General features: G+C 39.7%; 1 protein-coding gene across 4 annotated transcripts; it reads right to left on the bottom strand.

Moving 5' to 3' along the window:
- Positions 1 to 6,289: 6,289 nt before the first annotated feature.
- Positions 6,290 to 20,837, bottom strand: MAPK1IP1L (mitogen-activated protein kinase 1 interacting protein 1 like). Of its 4 annotated transcripts, XM_061180856.1 has the most exons (6): positions 20,668 to 20,837; positions 18,833 to 18,912; positions 18,483 to 18,525; positions 12,984 to 13,005; positions 11,579 to 12,286; positions 6,290 to 10,577 (listed from the first exon to the last, which is right to left on the bottom strand). In XM_061180856.1, the coding sequence occupies exons 4-6, from the start codon at positions 12,999 to 13,001 to the stop codon at positions 10,566 to 10,568; spliced, it is 738 nt and encodes a 245-aa protein (XP_061036839.1). In that variant the 5' UTR covers positions 13,002 to 13,005; positions 18,483 to 18,525; positions 18,833 to 18,912; positions 20,668 to 20,837; the 3' UTR covers positions 6,290 to 10,565. The 4 variants fall into 4 exon arrangements, with proteins under 4 accessions (XP_061036839.1, XP_061036837.1, XP_061036840.1 ...); XM_061180854.1 differs by lacking the exons at positions 18,483 to 18,525; positions 18,833 to 18,912 and adding an exon at positions 19,470 to 19,707; XM_061180857.1 differs by lacking the exon at positions 18,833 to 18,912.
- Between the last annotated feature and the right edge of the window lie 4,922 nt (positions 20,838 to 25,759).

Genomic DNA, 25,759 nt, shown 5'->3' with positions numbered 1-25,759 from the left:
TTTTTCTCCACTTATCCTAATATCACCATGGAGCGTACCATCCCTATCATCTCCTCCTGTGTGGGAGGGGCTATATTTATTCTTTGATTCTCTTTGTACTAGCCTAACACAGTGCCTTATAGAATCGAATGCTTTACAATCGCCTCTCCACTTGTCTCGTGCTGGGTTTAGGTACCAGTTATGCTCTTTCACAGAACATTTCTTGTTGTCATTGTCAGCCTGGATGCTAGACTGAATGGACCACTATGCAGACTCTTTATGTTTTTGTTTTTGTTTTTTTTAAATTAATTTTTTTTGGCTGTGTTGGGTCTTCGTTTCTGTGCGAGGGCTTTCTCTAGTTGCGGCAAGCGGGGGCCACTCTTCATCGCGGTGCGCGGGCCTCTCACTATCCCGGCCTCTCTTGTTGCGGAGCACAGGCTCCAGACGCGCAGGCTCAGTAGTTGTGGCGCACGGGCCTGGTTGCTCCGCGGCATGTGGGATCTTCCCAGACCAGGGCTCGAACCCGTGTCCCCTGCATTAGCAGGCAGATTCTCAACCACTGCGCCACCAGGGAAGCCCCGACCCTTTATGTTTTGTGTTCTTAATGACAACCATCTGTCTCCTAAAGCAATTGAGATCTTCAGTTATTAGGACAAAGGAAGAACTGACGCTAGGCACAGCCCTATGCTACTGTTACATGTCTCAGGAATCAGTCACACTGAAGCCTGGCCTTTCTACCTTTCTCAAAGAGAATCTGGGTGAAACTGGGGTTTCCTTTCAATATTAGGTGCTCAGGCCCCATATGCTTTAACAAGTAAATTGTACATACAAAAGAGTATTACATATCTTTGGAGTTAAATAAATAGAACGAATACTCATGTATAGCCCTCACTCCACTCGATAGAACATTATCAGACTCTAACAAGTCCTCCATGTACCCATCCCAATTGCATCTCCTTCCAACCCTCCCCCTGGTAATGCTAATATGCTTTTCATTATACAGAGTATGGGCTGTTTGAGAGCAATAATTTTCTGATGAATAAGTCAGATGTGATTCCCAAGTACTTTGTTATGAAAGGTACTAGCAGCAAATGGATATTCAAACTTATTTTGAGGTTTCACTTTCTATTCAAATGGACGTTTTCAGTGAGCTGTTTCCAATTCTAACTTCACAATCACTGCAGCATAATAGTGTGCTGAGAACAGATGTGTCACTAAATTGTGGTCAACGTGCAAAACTGATTTTTACCACCGTGGGAGACATGTACTTTTATGGCAGTGCTGTCGGAATGCTAAGCTAAGAAGGCGCTGCCTGTGGTAAAGGGCAGGACTCAGACTGCAGGAGGGGCGAGGGAGTGTGCTAGCACACCAGCACCGAGGAAACATGGTTTCCTGCAACTCCAAGTACTTCGCCATGCAGCCATGTGAGAGAACTTGTGAGAACTTGGTCGTGGCAGCAGACATTCTACCACCACCTTGATGAAGACTAGCGTGGCAACCCCTGAAGCACTGAATCCTTACAGGAGATCCCAAGTTCTAGTATTAAAAAATGTGCTTAAATAGCAAAAAATGGAAAACTATTACTCCAGCCAACAGATATTTCTGAAATGGTTTGTTTTCATCATTTATTTCCTGCCACTAATGGACCCTATGAAATAATAATTTCACTGTCCCCTCCCCTCCACCATTATTGTGAATTAGAAACACTCACATCAGCCCAGGACTGGAGGAAATGAAATGCAGTTCTACCAGAGATTTGGTGATGTTTGTATGTAGCTGCTAAAGACCCCCAAAATTGGACATAATTTTCAGTGCTACTGAGTTTGTGAGAAGATTGTTAGGAAAGAACTTGGAGCTTTAAGGGAAATTGCTTTCAGAATGGGGGAAAAAAAAAGACACACTTGAGGCTATGAGGCAAGAACCTTTGGACAGATGCCCAGAAAAGTAGGAAGCCTTATTCCCATCTCCCCTTCTCTATCTAGCTTCTCTATTTAAAAAAGGCATGGCTTCCTGTTCTAGGACTAGAACGTGCTCTCTTCTTTGGGGATTTTCTGAAGACAATTGTGGCTGCAATTAAGTGACTGGGATATTTTTCTTCACCTTTATAAGATGCAGTATAAGTTGCACCCTAGATAATATATGTGAAGGAAAGGTTAATTCTATGCAAAAACATGTTTAGGATGTTTTTTATCTCAGGAAACATGGAAAATATTCACTTGCATTCTATTTTGTTATAGTTAAGATAACCATATAATTTATCCTTAAATCCGGGACACTTTTGAGAATGCAGGGAGGGTACTGTTAATAATTACGCCTGGACAACATAAACCAGAGTTGTCCCAGGCAAACTGGCATGGATGACCACTTATAAGGCAATCTTTGTGTTTAATAAATATATCATCACATTGTGTAAATTTTAGCCTTCAAGCTTGACAATCTGATTTTTTTTTTTTATAAACTTATTTATTTATTTATTTTTGACTGTGTTGGGTCTTCGTTTCTGTGCGAGGGCTTTCTCTAGTTGTGGCAAGCAGGGGCCACTCTTCATCGCGGTGCGCGGGCCTCTCACTATCGCGGCCTCTCTTGTTGCGGAGCACAGGCTCCAGACGCGCAAGCTCAGTAGTTGTGGCTCACGGGCCTAGTTGCTCTGCGGCATGTGGGATCTTCCCAGATCAGGGCTCGAACCCGTGTCCCCTGCATTGGCAGGCAGATTCTCAACCACTGCGCCACCAGGGAAGCCCCTGATTTTTTTAAAAAGCATTAACAGTGATACTATATATTAGATGTGTAATCTTTTAGTTAATGCTAATACACTAAATAGAATCCCTCCAAGAAAGAATGTTCCATTTTTCCCTCCTGGTACTTTGAGTATTTTGAGCATTATTATCTGTTTTATAGATAAGGTAAATCAGCACAGGAAGCTAGTCAATTGCACCAAATCACACTGCCAGGCTGAGCTCAAAGCTAAAAACTCTGCCCTTGAATCCCCAGCAATTGTGCTGCTCACTGAACCATGAAAAACTGCATTCTAGAATTTGATCAGATTTCTATTATGGACTCGCCAGAGGTGGAGACTTGTTACCACCTTTCAGATAAGAAGTCTTGTGAAGTTTGTCAACAGGCTTCTCCTAGTTCACATTAATCCTCTTCATCCCCCTTCTATAAAGAGCCCAAGTACTAAGTCCTGATCGTTAGTCATGTAGTTTGGGCTTTTTTAGTAAAGATTTCTTTGAGCAGTCAAGAAGGGATCCAGGTATTCATTAAGTTTAGTACTTGGGATTTTTCTGTGTTGCAGTAACTAAGCAACAGTTTAGATGTCTTAACTTAGCATGTCCTGCATCGGCAAGTTTAAAAAAAGAACTGTCAAGCCATACTTGGTAGAACCTCCCTTGGACTCTCCCACCCTCTGTACAGTTCCTGTACATCTTGGCTGCTCATCTACTGCTAACAGAAACCTCTTTTGTCTCAGCCGCTCTGACAGCCTTGTCCAAGCCTTTCCCACTTTGGGGCAGCTGGATAACCAGTGTCTTCAATAAAAGGTAGGGCTGAAACCAGTGATTTGATCATCCAGTACCTTTTGTAACAATTCTCACATCCATATTTTAACCTACTCCTGAATGCTACACCTTTGAATATTATTTGTCTTTGTTTGTGAAAATACAACTCTCCAAGTTAGCAGTTTAAGAACTGTGCTTATTCACCAGACACTAAGGATATACATTTCAAACAAACACTAGATTTTTAAAGTATCTAATGAAACTTATTCAATGACATAAACTGTGTAAAAGGTCTGCTACATAACATTCAATACGTTAGATGGATTTGACTTTCCAGGTATACAATTTTGGAAGCAGAACTACAGCACTAAGGCAACCATGGCAGGCACGTGTAAGATGGAGAACCTGTTCTTAGGAAAGCAGCGTTCTGCAGCAAAGTGGAACACAGCAAAGCTTTGCTATCGGTCACACCTAGGATTCTCAGTTCCATAACATACCAGCTACGTGATCTCTACCTCTTAGCTGTAGTTTCATTATCTATAAAATGAGGATTAAGAACTGTCCTTGTCTTAGAGGTTTGTTGTGGCTTAATTGGGACAGTGCATTTAAACAGTCAACTAGACATGTTTCTGTCTTCTAGATTGTGTGTATCTCAAATGCAGGGTGTTAAGAGTTCATGAGCTAAAGTATGTAAAGTGTACAGAAGAGCTATAGTTACTAGCTCCCAGGAAATGAAGCTGGGTAAGAAGTAGGACAATACATGAAGCTCAGTTTAACTTGGCCTCTGTATCTAAAAAGTTAACCAGTTGAGTGTTTTCCTAGTTTTCCCATAGCTTTGGAATCTACTCAGTGGTTAAGGGGACAAGAACAAGTCAGGATGTCTTGTGGAAGAGAAAAGGCAAGGGTCTAGACTGGTAATCAAGGAACTGCGTATAAAGGGGACTGGATATCTGAGCAAAATATAATCTAGTGGACAAACCCTGTTTTGATGCCACTGTCATGTAAGGAGACCTTGGGATTTACTTAACCTCTTAAAGATTTCCTTATCCCTAAAAAAAGGCTGTTTTTTAAATCTACCTACCTATCTTTAAGGAATGCTCGTCCAAATGACCATCTTAAAAAATAAGGCCTAATATAAAACAAGGCAGAGCAAAAACTTAAAATGTTAAATAATCCTCTTTTCTTGTGTGACACTAACACTTTAAGCATAGCTTAGAATTCTAGATGGATGGAGATTCTATTATACTTGTGAATCTGATTGATTTTAGCTAACCTCAACTAGGAGGTGTGGTCATCTACAATAGTTTTAAGAATTTAAAAGCAGCAAAACTTTTTGTCCCCTCAAACACCTTATCTGTAAGTGCTATGAACCAAATTGTGCCCCTGCCACCCTAATCCATGTTTAAGTCCTAACCTGCAACATGATGGTATTTGGAGATGGGGCCTTTATGATGGGATTAGTGTCTGTATAAAAAGAGACAACTGAGAGCTTGCTTCTCTCTACATGGGAGGAAACAGTGAGCAGCCGTCTGCAAGCCAGGAAGAGCTCTCATCGAAACTGAGAACTGAACTAGCTAGCACCTTGATCGTGGACTTCCTAGCTTCCAGCACCGTAAGAATTTCTACTGTTTAAGCCACCCAGTCTATGATATTTGTTATGGCAGCCCAAACTGCCATACAGTGGAACTGTGAATTGCTCTAGAGAAAGCAGAGAGGAACTAAGCTGAACCTGCTTTGTCTCCTCCTCGTTCTGGGAATCCCAGAGAACTGCAAGATATAGTATGAAAAGAAATTGTTTAACGCATCGACATAAAAACCTGCCCTCATTGAGAATACTGTTCAGGTGCGATAGGAACAAACTCTATGAGAAGGCCCAAATTCTCTTCTGGTATTAGAATTCTATTGCCTTATCTAAAATAAATGAACTTATAGTTAGGATTCTATTTTGCAAAAGGACTGTTGCAAAAGGACTAGTGCTAAGTTTTAAAATGGTGGTAAAAAAAGGACCTGCTTGTGTCAGGTACCCAGGCAAGAATGTGTTTGTCAAAGGAATGTCATTTCACGATGGGAAACCCCCAGCCCTGCTCCAGAGTGATCTTATATTTCACTACCTATTTCACAGCTCCACTTTAGGTGGGTACTTTTAGGAGATATGTTAAGACATCAAATACAACTTTAAAAATTTATGTTTTTTTTGTCCAAAGGCAAAAAGCAGAAATCCTTTCCAAAAACAGAATATACCACAAATTATTCACTTGTTTATAGCCCCACTCACACTGGGTTTCAAGAAAGGCTAGCAAACCCCCTGTGGAAAGAAAACAGCAACTATACACCAAGTTTAATAATGTGACCCTTACTACAGGCATAGCAGTATCTTTCATAAAAGAAAGCGGGGTGGTGGCAGCAGGGGCAGATAGGGAAAGTTCCCTGACTTCATGTGTAGATAAACTGGTTACAAAGCATAGGCTAGCCTTGAAGGGAGAAGAGGAAATCCTCACAGCGGACAATGTGTTGCTGAAAGATGGTTTGTGGAGGAGGGGTTGTTCCCAGGCAGCCTATTTAAATGCCTTAGTGAATGGCAGATCACATACAGAGGGATGTCTCGGGCTGTTTTTCTTTCTCTCTTTATGACAACAAATTTGCAGTTAATCAAGCTCTGGACTTGCTCTGGGAAGCCCAGAATTGGGCCTAAAGATTAAAATAAATGGAAAAACTGTGAAACCATGAAAATACATTTTAAAAAAAAACTTTTCAGGTGTAATACACAAAAGCAAACAAGTTTATCTTAAAAAATATCAAGTATCACATCCATAGACTATTCCTAATTATAATTACGTCTTAAAGCAACATTTGTCTTTGTTTACAAATACAGCAGCAGGTGATAAAACCTAACATCTCAAACAGATTGCTTACAGTTCATAATACAAACAAATGTGTATGTGTCAAATCACATTTTAGGCAGTTTAACTTAAAATGCATAGACAATTACATACATTAAATTTGTCATTATTAAGTCAATGAAAAAAATCACAATATCAAGAAAAAATATAAAAATATCAAGGAAAAAAATGCTTTATAGAACACGCATAAGAAGTCAAGTTTACTTAATGGCAATAGATCAGGATCTACTAATCAGTGACAGGCAGTGAAAGTGCCTTTATCCAGGGGAAAATTAGAGGAAAAAAACATCCCATTACTTTGCACTCTTGATAGTTGCACTGACAAACACTACAGTCTTGAAAGCATTTTCTTACTTTAAAAAAAGGTATGCCCTACTTTGTTCTTTAAATGCCCAAAGGCTAGTCTATAAATTCCACCAGCGGCAACACTAAAATATGTTTGTCCAGGTAAACTAATACTGGATGTACTCATCAATTCTGTAATGCCTCCCCCTAGGCTGTAAGCCTCTGAAAGACAGGCATTCTCTTCATCTCCGTATCTCTGGCATCTGGCAAAGCACCTGGATCATGGACATCTGAGAGTCTGCTGAATGAATGCAGTTTTCAGATGCTGTCTATTGCCAGAAGCTTGCATGGCCATTTCTTTAATACTGATTATTTTATTGGCAATTTTTGTTTTACTTGGCAGAATTCTGAAAATAAAACAAACAGTGTCTGTCTTCAATACTAAGTATTGCTTTATTAAAATAAAATTATAGTCTTCCCTGAAAGCCACCCACCACTTTCTATGCACAGTACAGTGGATCAGTGTGATTCATCTGAATCAAGCCTTACGCTTTTCAAAAACTTGAACACTTGAAGGTCTGTGCTTAGGTTTAATTTCCAAGGTTTATAAACCAGGCATTTTATAAATCTAGCACTAGATTATTCAGGGTGAGGAAGGAAGACACTGGCACGAATCTTTTGGAAGTGTAGGCAACTGATTGATATGCAAACTAGGCACAGTATTTTAATTGAAACTCTGAGTAGAGCTATGTTGATACACACAAGTAGTTTCAAAAGCTGTACATTTGACTACAACAGGTAGCACTAATAAGTGTGAGGTAAAAAAAGCAGGGGAAAAACTGACTTCTTTCCTAGAAAATATTCCAATATCCCATTGTAGTGGTATGACAGACCAAGGCCCAAAATTCACCCCCTTTCTTCTCTGCCCTTTTATTATTCTCTGCTGAAAACAATAAACAGTAAAACTGACAAAGAATGAAGGAGGCCCTTGGGTAATTAAAAAAATGTATTGTCTATTCCCAAATAATCAATATATTACTTTACAGAAAACAGGGCTATGGAGTCACAGCTGTAAACAGCCATCTTCAAAAGCATGAAAAAATGTCAGGCCGGGTCCAGTTCAGACAAGCCAAGGCATTGTAAGCACTCCTTTAAGGAGCCTTGATTCTTGAGGACTGAGTGTGTGAATGAGGACCTAAGGTCTATACTTTAATTTTTCATTGTCATTTTTAGGCTCAACATTTCAAAATCTAAGATTCTAACTTCAGAAACACTATTACTCAACACATCTCAACTATCTCCATCAAATTTATCTTAAAATTCCTGCTCTGAAAGTCCAAATGCCAGCATATTCCGTACTCCATGTTCCCTTAAGACCAAACATACTTTCTAACAAGCAGTCTCTTCCACAAACCAATCTCAGCCTAGCATAACTTGTTTTAAAAGCAACATTATCCCCCTGTAAAGACAAAAACCTTCTTAGATGCTTTCCTCCATTCCTCCCTTGAAACAACTTCTGCTTTTCTTAACTCCACCCTGAACCTAAAAATACCTTTTGCCCCCAAGTACCCACAAGAATTGAGATGCCCCTCCCTCAAGTTGAGAAATGATGCTTGGAAATTAAAAAGAATGTAAAAGCAAATTCTATTCCCTTTGATTTCAATTCTTATGTTTAAAAAAAATTTCCCAAAAATCAGTTGGAAAATCCTCGAAGAGCCAAATTTAAAATGGCAGTATCATCTAGGGCACACTGGGCAGTATGGGTCACCAGCAGTTAATATACTTATAAGGGGTAATAATGCCAAATCTGGTATTCATGGCCCTTCAAATCCTTTAGCATAAGATTTTCTCTGATAGTAAATGGACTCCACGATAACAGATTCCCAAACTTGCTACCTATTCTTCTTGTAGTCAAACGTTATCCTCTCTAGTGTTAAATATTTTTCTAAAGCCAGAGTTGTCAACTTACTCCAAGGTAGAACAACCAAAATAACCAAAAGGAGAGATACCTTTGCTGCCATCTCACTTTGCCTATCATCCCTCCAGAGTTAGCTGACATTATGATGTTGATTGATAAGTTAAGCTATGACACCTTCTAAGGCTACTGCCTTATAAATTGAAGGCTGCAACAGATTCCAAGAGTGTTACAGATAGCTGCCACTTGTCCCTGCAAAGAAGTGAAAGAAAAAAAGACTGTGCCACTATGAAAGGGCTGTCTAAAATTCCCCAGTCTGAAAATATCTAAACAAATTAGTTTCAATTCTGAAAGCCTGAATCTATCATCTACTTAAGGGAGGCCTAAATACTGAGTGTTCCTCTCAAAGGTGACAATCTTGCTTTCTTAAAAGGAGGTAGCTATCAAACCATTAAATTGGCAGCATTTGGCATTCTTGACATTTTAACTATAAGAGAAATAAACTACTAAATATTTTATTTCTAAGCAAAGGTAAGAGCTCCAGCATAAATCTCTCATATACTGGTCAAGAAAGTCACAATACATTTTAGTAACCTAATGGATACATTCAAAATTTGACAAATAACATGGTCAGTTCTATCCCAAATCTAAAAATCGGTTTTAAAGATAAGGTGCCAAAAAGCTGTTCTGGAGGTTACAAACAACACTTATTTTTAAGTAACACAGTCACACTGCTTTAAACTCAATTGCAGAGATCTACACTTTATGATTATTCTCAGTGTTACAGCTAGAGAGTAATTTTTGAGGATGGCACTCATTCTTCTACCTATTTACCTGTCTTACCTGTCAACAAATACAGAACTGAACTGTTAGCCATAAGCACGTTACAAACAGATCCAGGAAAACTATGCAAGAGACGATGACATAGCTTAACCAGACTCTGAAAGACGTAACGTGTTTCGATCACACTTGTACAAAGAGAACAGTCATGTCTGTATGACTAACGTTCTCTAAACATAACTTCTGTGTTTGTGACAGACCCCTAGAGTGTGCCAGTTTTCCACATCAGGATGGAATTAAGGGAAGTGCTCCTTCTAAAGAACCGAGGGAGAGGGGCCTACAGGAAGGGTCCTGTAGAAGAGTGTTTTGTGGGAATGCAAATTACTTGTTACTATGAAGCAGTTCCTAGGGTCTCTTCTAGTTTGAAGTTCAAGACAAAGGAGAGAAATATTTCCTTCCTTGAGCTCTTTCCAAAGTAATATGGACACATCATAATCTATTCTACAAGTACAAAGAGATCACCAATTCTCTAAGAATATAATTTACATATACATGTTGGCCTGCATTAAAAAGAAAACAGTTTCCATAAAGGGCAGATTTTAGAGCTGTATGACCCATATGGCTAAAAATAAATCAGGTGGAACTCAAAATGAAGTAAAGTTTTTACTAAAAGCTCAAGGATAAAAATGAACTCAACATCTGACAATAATTACCAAGTTTTAAAATGTATATCCAAAAGATAACCTCAGAAGGACCAGGTTTATTTATCCTATAGATAGAGCAGCTCAAGATGTTGAGAGGCATCATTTGTTTAAATTATGACAATGTGATTGTTTTCAAAGTGTGTTTATTTAGGGAAAAAAGTGATAATATAAGTATTTAGTTTCATAATTTAAACAAATCAAAAATTTGTTTTAAACAAATTGTATCAAAGAGCTATTCAATATACTTAATTACTTTAACTTTCCATAAAAACCGAATAAAAATCACATTTGAATGATTTACTTTTACATTTTTATCTGATTGTTTCCATCAGATGTACTATACATCCAAGCACAAGAGGCAGATATCTTCTGAGAGGTGCAAGAGTTGTTCTTTCATGAATGCCCTCTAAGAATAGTGAAACAGCAATTTTTATATATGCATTCAAGTGCATATATATATATGTACTTCAAAAAGCAAAGCGTCATCTCTTCATCCATTGTTAACTTAATGGTAAGACTGCAATAGAAAAAAGAAAAAGTAAACTTCTAGATTTTGTAAATGGAGTTTATTAACTCCTTGCTGTGGCTTAAAATAAACTTATTGCTTAATAAAGCCAAACAGCTAATCACCTCACTTATTCTGGCATACAATTTACAAAAGTAATTTTTTAAGACAATATATATAGAGCAAAAAGTTACACTAATGAAAAGAAGTTTTAGGGGCACTTTATTAAGGTATTTCTCCTTTGCAATTGAGGTGGATGTTTGATTACTCTGGTTGGAGATCTGATTAGTACTTTGTTAAGAATAAATAGATTTTTTCGCCCCTATGGAGCATCTGACTTGGCTCAGTTCATGGGGAAACAGGGTGCTTTTCTATTTGGTTATACGCCCACGAAAGGGTCCTCAACTAAGATGTCAACCCTACTCCACCTTGGCTGACAGTAAAGCACACAGCATTACATATAATTGGCAATGCAGAGAGTGGTATAATCTTGAGCTCAGTACTGTTAAGGATCTAACAAAACCTTGGCTGAGAAACACTATGGACAGTTGCATTAAAGGTGGGCAACGTTACACATTCACTGCCCTGGATTCTCTAAAAATCTACCTCTATATCTAGCCAGACTGGCAGAGATTACTTTTAATGAACTTGTGCTTTGGTGTGATGCTATAAAACAGTACTGAGAAATGTTAAAAAAAAAAAAAAATCCAATGAAACACATCTTTGAGTTTACCTCAACGATGCTGCTGAGGACACTGCTTACTACATTACAAAGTCTTTGGGGATATTTGGGGAATTTTTCTATTTTTAGTACCAGGAATATTGTGTTTTCATCCTTTTAAATGCTTTACCTAAGTTTACCTGAAGTTTGAAATTTACTCTTTTTTAATATACACACACCTTTTTAAAAAAGGTTTAAAAGCTTTCTAATCTTCCATCCGAAACTGGAGACAATCTTTCAGTTGTGCTTATGGGACTATTACTGCATGTTAAATAACAAATTAAACACTCACATGGGGGCCACCGGGCATCGGTGGAGCACCGGAAGGTCCTGAAGGCACTTGAAAAGGATTATTGGGACTGGGATAGAGTCCTGGTGTGGGATATGATCCTGCAGGCGCAGGATATGGCGCTGGTGGTCCCCAGGCTCCTGGTGGAACAGTGCCCCACGGAACAGGTGGTGCAGCCCCTGGTGCTTGGGGAGGAGGAGGAGCGGGATACGGCCCTGGAGATGGATATGGCATATTAGGGGTGGGATACTGCCCTCCCATTCCTGGTGCCCAAGGTCCAGAAGACATGGATCCCCATGGACCTAAAGGACCAGCTGCGGCTGGATCTGTGGGCGCACCATATGGTCTCGGAAGCTCTGGAAAGGGCATATTTGGTGTAGGATATGGCCCTGTGGGGCCAGGGCCTGGCACAGTTGGGGCTGGATAAGGACCACCAGGTGGGGGGCATGATGGTCCAGAAGGAGGAAAGGGTGCAGGGGGTCCTGGAGGTGGTCCGGTGGGAGGCACAGAGGGATACATTCCTGTTGGTGCTGGTCCAAAAGGCACAGTGGAGGGTGTTGCACTTGGTGGGAGTCCAGATGGCACAGAAGGTGGAGCACTTGGGTTATTCCAAGGGTTGGAACCTGGCCAGCCTTGAGGAGGTTGGCCGGGTTTTGTATTGCTCACAGCAGAGGTTTTGGCAGGGGAGTGTTCAGGTAGTGCATCTGCCAACTGGAATACAAAACAGGCGTGTCTTATTGACCTTATTCAGGGACAAGCAATGCCAAACATAATTACAAACCCATAAAGGATAGTAAGCTATAGGGTCAGGGATTCTTCAAAAGCCAAGCTGTTCAGTTTTTTAAAAAACAACTCATTTAATACAAAATTTAGGAGTTACCTCGAATAGCAGCTTTACAATGCAAATTCCTCAGAGAAGCTCAAGTTTTCTAAATACAACTGATCAACATAGTGTGATCTCGATCCTGGCTTTACCTCAAGTAAGTTACATACCCTCTCTGAGCTTCAGTTTCCTCATTTTCAAAACAACAGTTTAGGGTTAACCTGAGGCCTAAATGAGATAACTCATTTAATGCACTTAACATAGTGCCTGGTATATAATTTTCAATAAATGTTGGCTATTATTAACACTATCAGGTTAAAAGAGAACAGAAGTAACCCTTTAAAAAATTTTTTACTTAAGGATTCATAAAGAAATAAATACGACAGAATGCATTTTCAAACATAGCTAAGTAAATTAAGGCAAATCATCTATCAAAATCACATGCTAAAAAAACAAAAACAAAAACAAAAACCAAGAATCACAAAAAGCATCTCTTTTACATTGGAAGACTTAGGGCCCACAGTTAGGACCATGTCTTTTTTCTAAGAGCCAAAAAACTTATGAAGAGTAAATGCATCAACTTACCGAAAATTCATCAGACATTTTCCTAAAAACAAAACCAAACAAACAAAAAAAAAAAAAAAAAAGAAAGAAGGAATATTTCAAAACCAGTGTTTAATTTCTTATATATTCTTTAAGGAACTATGCATACACTATTTTTACTTAAATGGAATCTTAATCATTTATATAATGATTTTCTTTATATAGGAAAAATTTCCATAATAGTTCATACACCTCTGTAAACTTCATCCCTTTTTACTGGCTGCACATCATATAAAAGTGATCCATAATTTAGTTTACAGTCTCAAGTTGGTGGCAGTTTAGGTTGTTCACAGTTTGAATTGTTTTAAACAATGACACAGTGAACATCTTTAAACACCTATCTTTTTGAGTCTATCACCAGGAAAAAGTATAGAAGTGAAATACATAGTCAACAGGTAAGGTCATCTAAAATCCATCTCAAAAAGCCCATGCCAATTTACACTCTACCTTTTTAAAACTCCTCTTCACCACTGGATGTTATTAAATTTATAAATCATTTTCCATTATGATAGGTTAAAAATTGGCATCTTGTTTTAACTTACATTTCTTTAATTAAGTGAAAGTAGAGCACCATTTAAATTTAATACCACATTTAGACTTCTTCTTCTGTGAATATGCTCATGCCCTTGGACCACTTTTATCAATTTTTATAATTGAAGTATAATTAACTTTCAATAAAATGCACGGATCAGTGTTCAGGTAAACAAGCTCTGACAGTTGCATATGCCCCTGTAACCATCCAAGACAGAACATTTCCTTCACTCCATAGGTTTACTTGTGCCACGTTCCAATCAATTCCCCTTTGCCACTCAGCACTTTCTTAGTTTTCTCTTGTTCCTTGACTTCACATAAATAGAATAACACAGTATGGACTCTATTTTGCCTTTGATCATTTTACTACTTAGTAGTACATCTTTTTTTTTAATGCTTTGTAAGACATTAAGGAAATTAGATGTTTGTCATATGACACAAAAAAAATTCACCTATACTTTCTAATAGTACTTCTATGGTTTAACTTGTTTAAAATCTTTGTTCTTTCAAACAACAATTACTGAATAATCTATCTTTTTTCAACAGACTTGGCAAGCTACCTTCTTTTTTTTTTAAATTTATTTATTATTTATTTATTTTTATTTTTGGCTGCATTGGGTCTTCGTTGCTGCGCACGGGCTTTTCTCTAGTTGCGGTGAGCGGGAGCTTCTCTTGTTGTGGAGCGCAGGCTCCAGAGCGCAGGCTCAGTAGTTGTGGTGCACAGGCTTAGTTGGTCTGCGGCATGTGGGATCTTCCCGGACCAGGGCTCGAACCCATTTGACAAGCTACCTTTAACACATTCTACAGTTGCTATTGACAACAAACACTGAATATATATACATACACACATATATGTAAATATATCATGGAACAGGCACCATGCTAAGTGCTTTAGGTGTATAACCTCATTTAATAGATGCAGATTCTATTACCACTCTCAGTGTACAGCTGGAGAAAAGGAAGCTTAGCAAGTTACCCTGTTTAAGATCAGAGCTAGTGACAAGCAGAGAAGAGATTCAAATCCAGATATCGTCTGACTGCAGAGCCAAGGCTCTTTTTTTTTTTTTAAATATATATATATTTAAAATAAATTTATTTATTTTATTTATTTTTGGCTGTGTTGGGTCTTCGTTGCTGTGCGTGGGCTTTCTCTAGTTGTGGTGAGCAGGGGCTACTCTTCTTGGTGGTGCACGGGCTTCTCACTGCAGTAGCTTCTCTTGTTGCGGAGCACAGGCTCTAGGCGCGCAGGCTCAGTAGCTGTGGTGCATGGGCTTGGTTGCCCCGCAGCATGTGGGATCTTCCCGGACCAGGGCTCGAAGCTGTGTCCCCTGCATTGGCAGGCAGATTCTTTTTTTTTTTAAATACATTTATTTATTTATTTATGTATTTTTGGCTGCATCGGGTCTTTGTTGCTGTGCGCGGGCTTTTCTCTAGTTGCGGCGAGCGGGGGCTACTCTTCGTTGCAGTGCGCCGGCTTCTCATTGTGGTGGCTTCTCTTGTTGCGGAGCACGGGCTCTAGGCGCGTGGGCTTCAGTAGTTGTGGCGCTCGGGCTTAGTTGCTCTGTGGCATGTGGGATCTTCCTGGACCAGAGCTCGAACCCCTGTCCCCTGCATTGGCAGGCAGATTCTTAACCACTGTGCCACCAGGGAAGCCCCCAGAGCCAAGGCTCTTAACCACCAAGTCATAGAGCCTCCATCATTTCCCAAAGGTATTGTGAACTCTATTCTTACCTACTGATCCACACTATAACATCTCATCTTATCAGGGCAGCTTTAAATTTTAAACAAACTTTATGACCTACTATTACTGTTTATTTCAGATTTTCCTGAATATTTTCATGCTTATTTTTTCTAGATCATTTTGTAAAAAAACAAAACAAACAAACAAAACCCAACAACACAACAAAAAAAAACACATTAAATTTACAGATTAATTTAGGGGACATTTCATACATTTAAAGTATAAAATATTCTCATTCAAGAACAAGGTATGTCTTCCTAGTTCCCATCACTGTCATTTATTATCACTCAGTAGTTTTTAAAAATCAAGACTCCTACACATTTTTTGTGAGTTAGATTTCTAAATGGTAAACGTTTTCTTGTGGTTGTAAATTGGTTCTTCCATTATATTTTCTAATTGGTTGTTCATATATGGGAAAGCCTTTCAAATTTTAGTGTATTACTTTTGTAAGCAGTGACATTATTGAATTATTTTATCCTGAAAGTCTCTCAGTTGACTCTCTGGAATCTGCAGATAAAGAATTATGTCATTAGCCAAAAATAATTTTACCTTCTCTTTGCAGTATTTACACCTATTTTCTCTTTTGCCTAAGCTAGGACTTAAACAACAATGAAATATTAAATAAGATAGTGTGAGCACAGTAGACTTCTTCTCAACTCTCCTGGGAATGCTTCTAATGTTTATATATGACTCATTTTTAGTTTTGAGATTAAAAAAAAATTACAGTAAGGAAGTTTCTATCTATGCCTATTTTGCTAGACTTACTTACTCCTATTTTGCTAGTTAAAAATAAAAAACCCAACACTGAATTTCTTCAGATGATTTTTGGCATCTAATGAGTTGATCTTGCAGTTCTTCTCCTTTGTCCCATCAATACACAATATAGTTACATATATATTGCTTAATATTGAGCCATCCTTGCATTTACAGATTTATTATTTATGATTTGGTTATCATGAGGAATGATAAAGAAAATGAACAGGAAGCCTACTGCTGCAACTGCTATAACCCTGCTCTTAATTCATAATATTAAAAAACACATCATGAATGTATAGCAAATACAATTATCTAGTCATTCCCATGTTAAGGTTTGTTTTATACTAAAATGTCACATCACACAATAGTAAATTCTTAGGACTAAAGTTTATCCGTGCACAACAAGTTTAAAGTCTACCTAAGACTAACATTCTTTTCAAACAGGGTGAGCCTTTTCGAAACAGAAAATAGTTCTGTATCAAAGTTCACACTAATTCTGGAGCAGAAAACCTAACCAACTAAGCAACTCATTGAATTTCACGTGGTCTTACAGTTTGGGTTTTCAGAATTACTCATCTCCCTCTTAGTTTTTGAAAACCTATGGTTAATTAATCATAGCATTACATAAAAATATCGTATTCCATTAGTTAATAATATCAAACTGATTCACAACTCTGGCTTTCAAAAGTTTAAATTCAAAATCAAATCCTGAAAGATAGAGGAAATAATAAAGCCCTGACCAAAGGGATTAGAAATAAGTCACTTCCTGTTCTACAGAACTGCATAGTAAAGTGACCTGCTCTCCATGCCTAGAATAAACAGTGTTCATATTAATTGGAAACATTCCAATTTATTATTTGGAGAATACTTTCATCATAAAAAGGTTAATAAATAGAGTTGGACATCACTATTCCAATATGAGAAGAGTTGCAGAATGTAAAAAAAAACCCCACAAAAACCCCTAGGTTTTCTTTTTTTATTTCTTTTTTTTGGCCGTGCCACGTGGCTTTTGGAATCTTAGCTCCCCTACCAGGGATTGAACCTGGGGCCCCAGCAGTGAAAGTGCCAAGTCCTAACCAATGGACCGCCAGGGGATTCTCCAAACCCTAGATTTTCTAAAAAACGATTCCCAAACATATGGATTATGCTAATTAAGATGAGGCCAATGCAACCTTGAACTAGGAAAAAAAAAGTGTAAAATCAAGGAAGATTTTAATTTTTCTTTTCAGAATAATCTAAAGCTATCACTTCCAAAACTTTCCGTTAATACTTTATGGCAGTACACATTATGTGAAGAATAATCACTGTATTTTTATTTTTTAAAATTTTTGGCTGTGTTGGGTCTTCGTTGCTGCGTGTGGGCTTTCTCTAGTTGTGGCAAGCAGGGGCTACTCTTCATTGCGGTGCACGGGCTTCTCATTGCGGTGGCTTCTCTTGCTGCGGACCATGGGCTCTAGGCGCGTGGGCTTTAGTAGTTGTGGCATGAGGGCTCAGTAGTTGTGGCTTGCGAGCTCTAGAGTGCAGGCTCAGTAGTTGTGGCGCATGGGTTTAGTTGCTCCGCGGCATGTGGGATCTTCCCGGACCAGGGCTCGAACCCATGTCCCCTGCATTGGCAGGCGGATTCTAAACCACTGCGCCACCAGGGAAGCCCAATCATTGTATTTTCTGAGGAGTAATTTTAAAACAAGAGTACAAAATTTCTTTCAACATGCACTAGAAAAGTAAAACATTTCTGTAAGCGTATGACCTTTAGAGTAAAAATGGTAATTCTATCATGGGGAGGTTTAAAAAAGTTGAACTCCATAAATTACTAGTGACTATTGGAAAGGAATATTTCAATAGGCCATCAAATTGTAGTGGAGTCATAAACAGTATGGGACTACACAGTTATGAAACATGGACACCAATCCTTTCGTCTGAATCTTTTGACAAAGGCAAACTTTTTAACCAGAGACCATCTTCCCATCAGCAAAAGTTATAATTCCCGACTACTTCACAGATAAATAAAATATTTAATAATCTACAGTTATAAACAAGTAACATATTTATTAAGAGTCACTAAGGGAAATCAGGATTTTTGCATGGTTTTGTTTAGTATGGAGAGAGGATACAGTAGTGGTAATATACTGTACTGAAAATATAAATTTTGAATGAACGTATAGGATAAATTTTAGTATTGGCGTTTATCAGATACACTAATTTACATTTGGGCAACTCAAGAAATTGGGGCTCTGCAAGTTTTTGAACATTTTAAATTACTTAAAAACATGTAATTAAAAAAATTTTTTTCCCCACAACCTCATGTCAGTCGTATTTTCTACATTCAGATACTTAATGGAACGTAAGTGCCAGGTACTGCGTTGGGCCTTGGGGAAATGAATAGTACTGCATGGAATAAACGCTTAAAGGCGTTCACAGTATGGCGGAGAATTACCACTTAAACAGTAGGTTACCTGGAGTAAGCGCAGGGCACTATGGGAGCACCTCGAAAAGCTCCTAAAGGAATCAAGGAAAGGAGTATCAGACGAGGAGTCCCGAGGAGTGGTGCCTCTGCAGTCTGGGAGAACAATGAGGTGCGATAGGCCCTAGGGAAAGGAGCAGTTTGTGCAAAAGCTGAGAGGGGGACAAGAGATCTGTGGGAAGTGTAAGCCAGCGGTGCCCAACCTTTTCGGCACCAGGGGCCGGTTTCACGGAAAACAAATTTTCCACGGAAGCGGGGGTGGGGGGGGGATGGCTCAGGCGGTAATGCGAGTGATGGGGAGCGGCAGGCAGATGAAGCTTCGCTCGCTCACCCGCAGCTCACCTCCTGCCGTGCTGCCGGGTTCCTAACTGGCCACGGACGTGCGGGTCCGTATGGGTCCGTGGCCTGGCGGTTGGGGGCCCCTGGTGTAAGCAGTTCAAATTGGTTAGAATGTAGAAAATGGAGGAATATGAAAGCCTTAGCAGAGAGTCTCTAGACCAAGGTTTGAATGTCAGAGTCAGCTCACCTGAATGAACCTGTTACTTCAACTATAAAGAACGGGCCAGTCACAGGAGAGACTAAATGGGACTGGTAAATCAAGTGCCTATAATAAAAGTGCCCGGAAAACAGACACATTATCTTGTCTTCCTCTGTGTACGGGCATATTACTTATGGTTAAAAGAGTGAACGCCAACAGTATGACAGACTACGTAACACTGCACTTCACTGGCTGGCTCTGCACAAGCCGAGCTGTGCAAACCCCAGAGGTGAAAGCAGACAGGAGTAGCATCCACCTCAAAGATTTGCTGACTCACATAATAAACAACTCTCTCGGTCACTGTCTGGCACATAGCGAAAACTCAACAAATGTTAGCTTCTACAAATTGCTACGATAGGCCCACAAACCTTTATCTACAGTTCTCAGTTCAGAAACCTCTGAAAATGCAAGAAATGCTCCCAGGTTTGGCATAAAACTTACTTGGTGGCAAAACCTGACGTGAGGCTATTTACAGTTTCCATTAATTCTCCCCTATTCGCTGCACAAATATTACTGTTGGATTAGGGGATGCTGCCCCGACTCTGCTGGTGTGATCTCTCATCTTTGCACCTTATTGTCTTTCTAAAATCTAAAGATAAAATCCAAAGATGTCTGAATTCCAAAACACACTGGTCCCAAGGATTTCGGTTAAGGGGTCGTCTCTGGGTCTCCGTTCCTCCTGGAGAGAGGAAAAGGACATTCCAGTACACACAGCTCAAGTTTCTGAGACAAACTAGTTTTGAATAGGAGGTTCAAGACACCAGTATCAAGAAAAATGTCTGTTCTCCTTGCCCAATGAACACTCCTAAACAAAGAACTTCTGAAAGACTTCTGAAGGCTACCTTCCCCTGTAATGAGGCCCATACAACCACCACGTGTACGAGTGTGTATTTCTTTAGTAGCAATGCTATAAAAAATTTTTTTTTCAGTCAGGTGAGTACGGTTCGATGCTTCAACATTAGAATCCTCATTTATTAAAAGCACTACTCTTGGTTTTCAGAAGAAAACGGTCCAAAGCCACCAAGCGCTCCTAAATCCTAAAAAAAGGGAGTATTACAGAACTCAACACTTCTCATCGTTTCTGTCAGGGGTATTCATCTAAGGTATCTGCTAGCAACTCCTCTAGAAAATAATGACCAAAACGTCACAATGCGAAAAATCTTAAACTAGCGTCACAGACTCCATCAAGAATCTGTTTAGGCCTCCCTCTCCCTTTCATTGGAAATTATTGAGTGGGGGAGGGGGTCAGGGCCAAGGGGCGGGAGGCCGGCAGCCCTAAAGGGCCAAACGAACAAAAGGAGTCCGGGATCAACCGGAGCGAACCGGCCTCCGAGCGGGTCGCGCCTGCCCGGGAAGGGGTGGGGGAGGGGCCAGGCCGCTCCCCGCCCCGCCCCCAGCCAGGCCTGACGTCACGCGCGGAGAAACCCATCGGGCGCGACGTCACCCGCCTCCGACGCCTTCTCCTTGGGGGGCGAGAGAGGCGACATCCCGCAGCCGGGAGGAAGACGACGGGGAAAAACCCTTAGCCCCCGGCCCCCCAAAGAGGCGACTCAGGCATCTCCGTTACTGCGCCCGCGTCCCGCTTGGGCGTGCTCCTTTGCTCCCCTCCACGACCCCGCCAGCGCCAAGGCAGCCTCACCCGGCAAGATCCGAACCCGCAGCAAGGTCTAGAAGCGGCGATGGGTCCGAGGGAACTGAGCGCTGAAGAACCGAGCGAAACTGACCGACGGCAGCGGCGACGGAGACAGGGGCGGCAGCAGCACCAGCAGCGCGCGACTCCTCCTGGCGCCGGAACAGGAAGCGCCGAGCTTCGAGCGCTCTGCCCCCGCCCGCGCTCCGCCTCTCCTCTGGTCGGCCGGCCCCGGCCGCGCGCGCCCCCTACAGGGCCCGGGCGGCACTGCGGCCCGCCCGGCCCAGGCGGCGCGGCTGTTCCTTGCGCTCGCTCCCGGGCGGCTGTTTTCTCTCGGTGGGCGGGAGGAAAGCGCCCCGATGTTCCGGAGTTCTGAGCAGTCTGGAGGAAACGCCAGTGGCCAGTGGCGTTCTGGGCAGCCTGGCGGAAATTGCTAACTTGTCTCCTGAAGAGAAGGTTGAAGGCAGGTTGTGGATTCCCTACGCTTGCGGTCTTTAGAGCCAGGCCTCGAAGCTGGCTAGGTGTGAATGCAGCCTAACCCCGGGACACTGATCCGTTGGCCAAAATTGGAGAGAGCTAAAAGCAATACAGGAAGGGGAAGACGTTTGCAAATGGCTTGACAAATCGATATTAACTAAAGGAACGGATGTCTTTGCAGATTTTTTTCTGATCAGTATTTCTTCTCCCACAGTTCAGTTTTGAATAAACCTTTACCTACCTACTCCGTGTCAGGCCCAAAAGATGATTGATTGACACATGGCCCCAGCCGTCAGGGAACGTGCTAGCTAGTAATGAAGATGTCATAATTATGTGGTGTACAAAATATACACACATAACATACATATATTTTAATGAAAAAATTAAAAGTATGCAATATTCTTACATTTTACTTCTTTGTTTTCATTTGCTGTTAGTGGATCGGTGGGTGGACATTTTACTATAAACTTCTTAAACGAAGACTTGTTTGGGTTTACTCCACAGCACACATAATTCTCATTCTGAAAAATGAGCAACAGAGAAACTTCAAATACCTAAGCCTGGGTAAGACATGTTTTTGGTTAGGGGCAGTGGTCTATGGAAAATGATACCACTAGTGTGAACTACCTACCCTGCCCTAATGGGAGGCAGTGAATCAGCAGTGCCTTGTGGCACGGGAAGCAGTGCCATAGGAAGCCTGAGGCAAGAGTAAGTCAGCAAAATAGTGCTATATTTAAGTTTTTGATATTTTGTTCATCATAGGGCTTTTTTTTTTGCATTCTGATTTTTAAATGTTGCACAAAAAATTATTTTCATTACTGAAAATAATGGTCAAAAAAAATTTGTGCCCACGTTGAGTGTCTCACTCTACTCCTGTTCACGTGCATTAGAGTGACCGACAGCCTCCAGCTTTTCCCGTGTTCCCAGTCAATAACTGAGCATGGCGGGAGTTCTAGAGGTAGGCCATTCCTGTCCCATGTGGGCTCCTACAGGTAACCTGTTGGGAACTACATCCTCGCCTAGCATTTTTAGAACTACACTGCCCACCCTACCCAATGCTTCCTTCAGTTTCTTTTCACAGATGTCAGACCTGCAGTGTGGTATGAAGATTTCCCCACCTTCTCCTGCTCTCTTCCCCTTTATTCTTTGTGTGTGTGTGTGTGTTTGTGTGGAAGCCCAGAGTCTTAACCACTGGACCGCCATGGAAGTCCCATTCTCCTTTATTCTTCATAGGTGTCCATCCCCCTTCAATAAACCTCTTGCACATTTAATCACATCTTGACATGTTTCTGGAAGACCCAAAATGACACAAAAAACTGAAAGGAAAATGTGTAATACAGATTTTAAAATTTCTCTTATAAGTTGAATGTGCCAGGTAACATACAGTACTTTTTTTTTTTTTTTTACATTTCCACCACCACCTCCCCTTCCTAGCTCTTTTTTTTTAAAAATTTATTTATTTATTTTTGGCTGTGTTGGGTCTTCGTTTCTGTGGGAGGGCTTTCTCTGGTTGTGGCAAGTGGGGGGCCACTCTTCATCGCGGTGCGCGGGCCTCTCACTGTCGCGGCCTCTCTTGTTGCGGAGCACAGGCTCCAGACGCGCACGCTCAGTAGTTGTGGCTCACGGGCCCAGTTGCTCCGCGGCATGTGGGATCTTCCCAGACCAGGGCTCGAACCCGCATCCCCTGCATTGGCAGGCAGAGTCTCAACCACTGCGCCACCAGGGAAGCCCCAGTACAATGTTTTTAAAACAAACTACAAAGCCTTTGGATATTATATATGAAGTTTTAATTAATAAACGAGAATTTATTCAGATCAATTTATTTGAACTCACATCCAAGAAGAAACATTCAACTTCAGGATTAGAAATAAAAATGGGAACACTCTACTTCTTTTTGGGTAAGGGGTGGATACAAGCCTGATAAGAGTACTAATAGCTTTGTGAAGTTACTACTTAAACTCTGTATATTCAAGTATATATCGAGTGCGTACTTGGTTTATACAGAATTTATCCAATTCTAGCAAAGTCAGCATAATTTAAGTAAATCTCCTTGAGTTTTACACTCTCAAGTCTGAAAGCTTAGATTTGATTATAACCATGGCAAAAGTGATTATCTTTACTTCCTGCAAATGTAATCAACTTTTAAAATAACTTAGGCAAACATCAATTTCACACAAACCTTATTAAGGGTAGGAGGAAATTGCAACTGTTCATCTAATTGCAGAGTCTAAACCATAAATTCAAATTGTAACATTATCTTTATTGTCAAATAAGTCAAGAAAGCCTATTACAGACTAAAAGAAGTGAATGTGAATCTGCAGGGTCCACTAAGGGAATACGTTGAAAACCTATCATCACATTAGTACTTAACAGCTGTACAGAAATTATTTTCAAGTATGCTCCAAGGGTCACCTCTTAACTGAAGAATTAACCTTCAGGAAGTCAAGAGACAAGTATTATTATCTATATTTTATGTGCTCGGAAATGAAAGTAAAGAAAGATTTAGGATTGAGTAATCTATTCAAAATTAAAAAGTAAATCAAAAAGACTGGCTTTATTTGAAACAGGAGTCATGTGCCTTAAATTCCTTTCCATTGGGTTATATCCATTAGTCTACTATTCTATTTAGTCTACATTTCTATTTAGAAGCCAAACCATTTCCAAAATTACCTCCATTTTGTCTCTAATATCTGCACGTGTTAAGAATAGTATAGACAGACTCCTGTAGTGTTGCTCATTTCTAGTAGACCATTAAAAAAGAAAAACCTCTTGTGCTTTCTGTTCAATCTTTAGAAATAAAAATGGATGTTAAAACTGATTATGTAAAACTAAGATTGTAAAGATTTTCTTCCAAAGTAGAAATAATATGCTTGACTTAAAATCTTTTATTCATTTGGGCATTAAATTACCTAACACACAATCTATTTTACATTTAAACACTGTTTCCCTTGTGTTAGCTCCAGGATTGTTATATAATTAAGTCCACTTCCTGTGAAATTTGCTCTACCAAAATCAATATATAACCTATTTGACTCTGATTATAGCTAAAAGTGACACAAGAGATTTTTTAATGAAAACTAAGAGTATATTTTTAAGAGTTAGGTCTCAAGGCTTTTGTTTCATAGGAAGGAAGCTCTCTTATTACATGGATCTATATAATGATCCAAACTTCAGAGAGACAGGAAGCTGATAACTTGATTTATCTTCCTAATGGCTTTGGCTCATGAATAAATGATAATGGTTTGTGTTTTTCTTATAAAAAGAAATGTAATTTGTGTAATGAGTCCTTTTTGCCACATTTGCTCTACTTTTTTAAAAAGGATTTCTAATTACTTAGACATTCTTTATATTATTTACAATGAGAAGTCAAAACTTTTAATTGAAAGCCATTTTTTTGACCACAGTTTGCCATTAGCTGACATTCAGGAAGGAACACAGGTCTGATCACCAAATCAATAAATCTAGCCACAGACTGACTAAAAGCTTCCTTTAATCTTCTTCCTATTAGGTCTTCCTTTAAATTAAACCATTCCCTCTGTGAATTATTTAAGTGAATGGCATGGTTATAGAAAGATCAGATATGATTCTTCATACAAAAATGCTCAAGGAACCTAAAAAATCCATTCAGCATGTTTCAGGAATTATAGTATGAATCAAGATGCTGTAGCTTAAAAAAGGAGAGGCGGGCTTGGGGGTATTCCTGAAAGCTTCAGAGAGAAATAGAAAAGTTTATTTCCTGGTTAGGGCAGGATGATTCCCAAAGCACATTTAAGTGTCTGGTCCAGACTAGCTATTAGTGATCAAGTAGTCCCCTTTCACTGTCAAGGCTTTCCCCTGAGGTAATGCCTAAAGTCTTAATTTTAATATTTTATCTTGTTTCTTTTAGCCCCATCCTCTCTCACCAATAAATGCCACATATTTCCACCATGCTGAATGCTTTCTCAACTCTGAAATTTACACTTTTCAAACGCTCACCATGTCCAACTTAGTTACAAAATTTTTTGGGTTGGCCAAAAAGTTCGTTCGGGTATTTCTGTGTACTATGAAAACCCCGAACGAACTTTTTGGCCAACCCAATATATTTAGATATATTTGTATCTTCCCACATTGTTCCTCTCAAAAATTATACTCATTTACTTACACATAATTTCAGTAATTACATTTTTAATGAGTTAAGTTTCTGAATACCGAATGCTCTTCCAAATGTGTCCACAAGTCACTGAGAAAGGGTTAAACCTTTCTAAATTCCAATCGCTTCATGCTTTAAAAAATTTATTATTACTCTTCTTTTTCCTTCATGGTAAACAATTCCTTTCTCAAATCTTACATTTCTACTTTCCCGATTTCTTTTCTGTAGCAAATACCAAAGGAAAAAATACAAACCGTTTCAGCGTAAATGAGTCTCCTTCCTGCTCTCATTTACTAGATCACCTACTTCAAGGCTATATAAATGGCAGTATTTTGAAAATGTTAACAGCTATCAATACCTTGAAGTTGAAAAAATAAGAAAGCCAGAGAAAATATATCACAAGCAACCAGTTTGAATATACAAAAGGCTACTTAGATCTTGATTTTCATATAAATACTAATTTTTACCATTATAAAAGACAACGTAATATTTCAT

The sequence above is a fragment of the Eubalaena glacialis genome, chromosome 2, assembly GCF_028564815.1.
Source record: "Eubalaena glacialis isolate mEubGla1 chromosome 2, mEubGla1.1.hap2.+ XY, whole genome shotgun sequence".
Lineage (NCBI taxonomy): Eukaryota > Metazoa > Chordata > Mammalia > Artiodactyla > Balaenidae > Eubalaena > Eubalaena glacialis.
The sequence above is the reverse complement of the archived record's forward strand: the minus strand, read 5'-3'. Positions and strand labels throughout refer to the sequence as shown.